Below are 7,652 nucleotides of genomic sequence, written 5' to 3'. Positions count from 1 at the left end.
ACAGTATTACTGATATATGCCACATTGTTCCAATGCAGGTTAACCAAAGTGCTTTAACCCCAACTGAACAAGAAATACAGTTATTGCATATCAATCAAAGCACATCAACAGACTCTTCAGCAAAGAAACAAGACCACAAAAAGGACAATAAGCAAAAAAAGAAAACAAAAGCAACAAAAAAAAGAACACTTCTAGACAGTGATGAGGATGACTTTCTCGAAGAAGAACATCATTCAGAGTCAGAATCACAATCAGAACAAGAAGCACAACAAAAAAAAAAAGAAAAGAAAGCAAAAACCACAAGAAGAACCACAAAGTGATGAACAAGAAGAAAAGAGTGATGATGAAAAAAATCAAGTGACTGATGAAGAAAAAACTGATGAAGAAGAAACTGAAGAAGAAGATGAAACTGAAACTGAAGAAGAAACTAAAGAAGAAGAAGAAGAAGAAGAAGAAGAAGAAGAAGAAGAAAAAGAAAAACACCTTGATCAAGAAGAAGACCAACAACAAGAACAAGAAGAACAACAAACAAACCAACACGAAGAAGTCAATGAACAAGAACTGACAAACCAACAAAAAGAACTGCAAGAGAAATCTCACATACTTCATGCACAAGGTAAACTATTGTCTAATATTAAAGCATACTACAAAATTTCATTAAACTAACCAAAACACAATCCAACATTTTTATAGGTCATGACCAACCACAAACACCAACCAAAGAGGACGACAAGGACAAGCTCATATCAGCCCTGAGAGCACAAATGCAAGAAATAGAACAAAAATTCATGGCTGAATTGCATAAAAAAGAAGATCAATTGAAGGAAATGTCCACCAAAAAAACTGGCAGTCCCCAACAAAGATCCATGGTCAAGAGAATCAAACAAAAATCAAGAAAACAAGCACATGACCCAGATTTTGAATACCAACCAATGACCAAACCCAAAGAACATGCAACAAACAAGACACAAACTGCTGCTGATGTACCCAAACCAACACAGGGTACCAATCAAGAAAAAGAAAAGAAGAATGACAACAAAAAAGAGGGTGCTCATGAAGCAAAACAACAGCATAAAGAAAAGATGCAAGAACATATTGGCCAAGATAAAGCAGTTGCTGCTGAAACAAACCCAAAAGAGCATGCCAATCAAAAGAAGACAAATCTTCAAGTATTGGAAAGTGATGATGATTTCCAGGAAGAATCAATCCCAAACAAGCCACTCACCATTTCATGCCGCAAAACAAACAAGGTTTGGCATAGCCTATCCAAAAAAGACCAAGACCAAATTCAACTCATCAACAACACACAATCAAGTGCTTGTGTCTGGTCTGGCAGTGAAGATGAAAACTGCGTATACTTTTCAGATATATGCAGATTGACCAACAGGGAACCCTTATATGGGAATGTAGGTCTCCAACTGCACAATTTTACAGTTTCTGTACATATTCAATAACCTATTCCACAAACCTAACACATTCTCAAATATAACATGTTTCAGGTCATTGATGCCTTCTCAGAAAAGCAATTGGCACTCCAACCAACCATTGAAGAATTTGAGAAAAACGATCTAGTCTTTGCAAGCAATCCATATGCAGGAAGATCTTACGTTTTCTCAACACTCATCAATGTAAGCAAAACTTAACATACCTTAAAACTGCAAAATTTTCTACTTTATCAACATGTATTACTACATAGTTTTATGACATATTTCAAACATATATATGACTTACAGACTCCACTACAAAACCAAGATCAAGCACTAAGAGAAAAACTGATGGACAGCCATTTTCCAGAAGCAATGAAAAACAGATATATCCATTTCCCAATCAACCACGACAACCATTGGACAATTGTGGTCTTTGACAATGCTGATGGAATATGGAGACACTATGACTCTTTGAGACCAGCAAAACATTGCCACAACAAGCACTTTGAAATTGCAAAGCAAATTGTAAGTTAAAAATAAAATTTCATACTTAGTTCCATTCCTTTACAAACATCTCAACTCATCACTATAACTAACAAAAACACCCACTAACTATTTTGTAGCAACAACATCAACTGAGATGGAATAAAGCATTACTCAGCAAACAGGGAAACATGTTTTCATCTCAAGAGTGCGAGACAGAAATTGCATCAATTGAGGAATGCCCACAACAAACCCCACACTCGTAAGATACAAAATCCATAAACTAATATTCCAATATGCTAATTTTTGCAGTTTCACCTAACTAATTAACTTCATCTCAAACATTGCAGGAATGATTGTGCAATTGCCGTCTGCAATGTTATCAACCAATATCTCAACTGGCAACCTGTGCAGAAAAAACTTCGTCCAACTGAGTGGGTCAAATTTCGAGCACAAATCATCAATCAATTCCTCAATGATGAGAACCGATCTTGGAAACTCGAGCACTACCAAATGTTGACAAAACATACCAAACCATAGAAATAATGAACAAACTTCTTAACAATACAAATATTCAAGGGAACATATCTTTGAACCTTTTTTTATTTTTTTTTATTTTTTTTTATTTTTCTTTTTTAACATGTGACAAGTACTTTATATACTTTTGGGAATGATCTTTTTCTGGTTATCATGGTTATGGTGAAAATGATTGATGTTGTTGTTGCTCTTCTTATTATTATTATTTTTATTGTGGTTCTTCTTCTGATTGTTTGTCTACCTGTTTGTGGTTGCATATATTTTCATACAGTAAAGGTTGATTCTAATAATTCTTCAAACTGCAAAATTTTTCAGTTTCATCACCTTATTTCTAATAATTTTTAAAACTGCAAAATTATGCGGTTTCATCAGGTTGTTTCTAATAATTCTTAAAACTGCAAAATTATACAGTTTTATCGCTATGAAATATGAACTGCGTTTCCATATTATACTGTTTCAATAAGAAATTTTCAACAACCTTCTCTGCATTCCATAAAAATAAAAAACAAAACCAGACTATTAGAAAACAACTTCAATAAGTAAAAAACACATCAACAAAAAAAAAAAACAATTCAACCAACTTTATTCATTACTTCCATAATACCAAGTATCACATTTTTTATTATCATAATTCCTCAAATTCAAATACAAATCCAAAAGAATAGATTGTGGCCTCAAATAGCAGCCTTGCACGTCTTCTTATTGTGATTCCCATATTTCAAGCACCTCCCACACTTGATTTGCTTCACATTCTCACCCCTTGAAGGTATCCTCTTCTTCTTGTTCCGCCCGGGCTGCTTCTTCGTTATAGGAGGTTTGATAACCGAACTACTGGCACCATCAAAGTCAAATCTCTCACTTGAAGGCACTGGATAAACAGATTCCTTGTATGACTCTCTAAAACAATCTACATGAAAAAAAGGATCAATGAAACCATACACATCTCTACCACTACTACGCAAAGCATGCACAGCATGACAACAAGGAAAACCATTCAATTGCCATTCATGGCAAGAACAAGTTTGTCTACCAATATCAACATAAAAAGAAATAGAAGAATAAACCTCAAGCACAGTATCACTAGCAACAATCACATCCCAAGACTTAGCTAGCTCCAAAGAGTCCACCAACTTCTTTTCCATAACTGGACACAATTTCGTAGTCCATCTTCTAGATTCAGCTCTTCTATCCGACAATTGAGTCATGATTTGAACCCTAATCATATCAACCATACAAGTAATAGGCAACTCACGGACCCAACCAATCCAATTATTGTAAGACTCGGCAGCATTAGATGACATCTCACCATATCGTTTCCCTCTAAAAAATGCATTGGCCCACTTATCATTTTGCAAACCATCCAACATACTATCAACTCTACCATTCCCAGCAATACGCCTCAAATTCTCCATATAATATTGGAAAGAAGCAACCGTTGGCGCATAAGCACATTTAACTAATATTTTCATCAAACACAGCTTATAGTTAGTACGAAGTCCCACCAATTTGTCAATCAAATTTCTCTTCAAATGATTCAAGCAATAAGCATGATGTGCGTTGGGGAAAACCACTGAAAGAGCGTCTAGCAATCCATGTTGACGGTCCGACACAAAAGTCAATCTCCGGCCTGAACCAACAGCCTTCAACAACTGACTTAAGAACCACATCCAATTATCTTGATTTTTAGCGTCAACAATCGCAAAAGCCAAAGGAAACAAACCTGCAAACAAAACCACATGAAACTGCAAAAATTAGCAGACTCACAATACAATAACACACTGACAAACTAAACCAATACTAACTGCAAATAAATACATACCTTGATTACCATCCTTTGATGTTGCTGCAAGCAAATGCCCCTTGTAACGCCCCTTCAAAAATGTACCATCAACAAACAACAACGGACGACAAAATTGAAAGCCATACAAACATCCATGAAATGCCACAAACAACCTCTGAAAACACCCACTACTTTCATCCACATCTAATTCAAACACACTTCCCGGATTCGTTCTCATAGCCGTCTCAAGGTACCATCGAAGCTGGTCAAAAGAAGTTACAAAATCACCAAACAACCCACCTCTTGCCTTATCAACTCCTAACCATGCAACCCGATAAGAAACATCTATACCATATTGCTTCTTCAACTTTTTTTTAACTTCAATAGGACGAGTCAACGGATTATCACTAATATCATTTTGCACAATATCAGACACAAGTCTAGAACCAACCATTTTGCTACAAGATCTACGAGCAACAACCCCACAAGTATGCGCATTATCCAACTTCATTATAAAAAAAAAACACCAGAATCCATCAACACCCTTCCATGCACAAACCATTTACAACCCGTAGACGACATCATCATACATTCAGCGGTTACTCTTGTTGCATCATTCTTCAAATAATTCACTGCAAAACCACACTGAACCGCATACTTAGCCAATGCAATGCGGAACCCCGACACTCCACCTTCAAATTCTTGACCAACACTATGTATAATCCCCTTCCAACTAGCAGACAACAAAACTCTCTCTGGTTCTGGATAAAAACTACGCAACAAACCACCAACATCATCACAATCATTCACAAAAGAACTCTCACAAGTTACAGAATCAATCCTACAAGAATTACCATCGTCAACCTCCACAACTCTCTTATCCCCCACAATAACATCAACAACATGACAACCACTACCACCTACCATTGACAACATATTGCCCAAATCATCATCACATTCAACAATACAATTAGAACATCCAGGAACAGAGAAAAACAAACAAAAGTTACCAACACTCAACTCCTTGAACTTCGCACATATTTTCTCAACAACTTCATCATAACTACATCTGTCACTAATCTTAATAGCAGCACAACAATTACTGTATTTGCACATTAACATGAAACACCGCTCCATACTACAAAATCAGAAACCAACAAACAATTGTTCACAGATTCCAAACTGCAAAATTATGCAGTTACAACATATCAATAACAACAATGCACAATTTACAATTCCAAAACTGCAAAATTATACACTTACAACATATCAGTACCAAAACACCAGAATTCACAATTCCAAAATACAACTTCAAAACACATTACACTATACGACAAACAAAATCAATAAAATCAAAATCAAACAAACAAAATTCGCCAAACACAAACCACATATCACGCAAATTTGCTTATATATATATACATACATATATATCGACAAATACAAACCACATACACACACAGACAAATATATATATATATATATATATATACATATATATGTATATCTATGTATCGACAGATACATACATACACATACATATATCTATCACCAGAGAGAGAGAGAGAGAGAGAGACAACGTATGCAGATATCGCCTGTACACAGAGATTCAAATCGCACAACCAGATCCACCTCACAGCACAATGAGATCGACCACACAGCACAATGAGATCGCGGAGACGAAGATTTGATTTCCTTTTTTTCAAGGAAGCAAAAATTTGATTTCTCACGTACATATAGATCTCAAAACAAAGGGTAACACAGTCATTTAAAAATACGAAAATAAAAAACGGGACCTCTGGGTATAAAACTAAAAAAACTGTGGACCTATTAAACTATTAAAAATAAATTGGGATTAGAAGGGAAATAGATCCCCTACATAGGACTACATGGTAATTTTCCCTTTATAAATTAGTATTTTTTTAAAAATAATTACAAGTTGATAATAAATTTTATCAATATTAATAATTAAAATTATATGTTTTTCAATGAGATTGTAATTATATTTTTGAAACTCAACTGACAGCTTATTCTCTCCCTCTCAATGCAAAACAGTGTTGGGCCATCTTTAATTGCCCAAAACCCTAATTCCTAGCTTTTATTGTTTTGCCTTTGCTGATACCATTTGGATTTGATTTATCTAATTGGGCTTGGCTCAACATTTTACAGCCTAAATTGTTTAACATTCTTCAGCCTCAGAACAAACCCCTGCCCCATCAGATATTTGGGTCAATTTGGGGAACATGGTTTTGGGCAAGTGGGCCTTTGGGCCATCTTTTGCTTATCTCCTGTATCCATTATAAAACAATCCTGTTATTCATGTCCAAAATAATAATAATAGATAAATAAATAAAATGAAAAGATGTGATGCTAACACTGCATTAGGAACACAAGAAGGAAAAATGTAAAATTTAAAACACTTTTCACTAATTTCAAAGTATTTTTTACTCATTTTAAAATATTTTATATAACTTTTTTTACCATTTTTAATACACATTTTATGCTAACCCCAACATTAAATAATACATATAAAAGCACAATTAGCATAAAAACTCATTGTAAAAGAAAGTGTAGTGTGTGATGAGACTCTTCAGAATAATACTGATAGAATGCGCACGCGTAATGTGTGCTCATAATCTCATATGATAGTGTACTACTTAACTGTAATTATGAAAGTTCGTTCTACAACATCAAATGAGACCAAGCCAACAACAGAAGGCCCATTCGACAATGTTTTTGTAGTAAGCCTAATTCAAACCGTTCAAATTTAATCTCAAAAATTTAAGATTAAAAATATATGTTAAAGTATAAGTTTGGGTTTCATTTAAAATTTTTAGCTCGAATTAAAATTTGAACTAAGCTTAGACAAAAGTGTCAAACAATCCGATCCTGAGTTATAGATATATAACAAATATAACTCACTCTGGCCGTTGAATTTATTTTACTAATATTTGAATTGTGATGATTTGTTATTTGACCCTTATTAACCGGTTATGAATAGTTTGTTTTTAATAAAATTAACAAAAAGAAATATGGTGGATTTTGATGTGGTGTTTGCTTTTATGAGAGTATCTATATTTGTTAACAGGTTGTAACGACATTACTAGCTTAAAAAAATCCAAACAAATGAAGTTGCTTAATTAGTAAGTGGGGTATGTTCTAATATGCTCAATTCAGATTCAACTATTTTTAGTCGAAAAATGTTACGAACTTTAAATGTTTTATCAAATATTTTGCTAAATATTTTATATAGATGTGGGACTCACACTATGGTAATTTTATATAAATTTCACATTTGTATAAGACATTTGATAAAAAAATTAAAATTTCTAACATTACACTCTGTTGAGATTATATGATTTGAAGGCATCGGTTGAGACTCGGATTACGCTCCTGAGCTGAGTTGAGTCCGTGCCTAAGACATT

At 34.2% G+C, this 7,652-nt stretch overlaps 2 protein-coding genes and 1 long non-coding RNA gene across 3 annotated transcripts; 2 read left to right on the top strand and 1 right to left on the bottom strand.

Annotated features, from left to right (window-relative positions):
- Window positions 1–778: 778 nt before the first annotated feature.
- On the top strand, window positions 779–1,643 carry LOC145798193 (uncharacterized). The gene is made up of 2 exons (XM_082885682.1): window positions 779–1,406; window positions 1,500–1,643. The coding sequence occupies exons 1-2, from the start codon at window positions 789–791 to the stop codon at window positions 1,641–1,643; spliced, it is 762 nt and encodes a 253-aa protein (XP_082741808.1). The 5' UTR covers window positions 779–788.
- A 132-nt stretch (window positions 1,644–1,775) lies between these two features.
- LOC145796718 (uncharacterized) lies at window positions 1,776–2,482 on the top strand. The gene is made up of 3 exons (XR_014337205.1): window positions 1,776–1,952; window positions 2,051–2,172; window positions 2,261–2,482. It is a non-coding gene; the product is annotated as an uncharacterized LOC145796718 (long non-coding RNA).
- Window positions 2,483–3,121: 639 nt separating this feature from the next.
- Window positions 3,122–5,062, bottom strand: LOC145798192 (uncharacterized). The gene is made up of 2 exons (XM_082885681.1): window positions 4,267–5,062; window positions 3,122–4,167 (listed from the first exon to the last, which is right to left on the bottom strand). The coding sequence occupies exons 1-2, from the start codon at window positions 4,787–4,789 to the stop codon at window positions 3,122–3,124; spliced, it is 1,569 nt and encodes a 522-aa protein (XP_082741807.1). The 5' UTR covers window positions 4,790–5,062.
- Between the last annotated feature and the right edge of the window lie 2,590 nt (window positions 5,063–7,652).

This window comes from Camellia sinensis, chromosome 8 (genome assembly GCF_055761805.1).
Source record: "Camellia sinensis isolate YWXY chromosome 8, ASM5576180v1, whole genome shotgun sequence".
Taxonomy (NCBI): Eukaryota; Viridiplantae; Streptophyta; class Magnoliopsida; order Ericales; family Theaceae; genus Camellia; species Camellia sinensis.
Note: the sequence above shows the minus strand (reverse complement) of the source record. Positions and strands in the feature narration are given on the sequence as shown.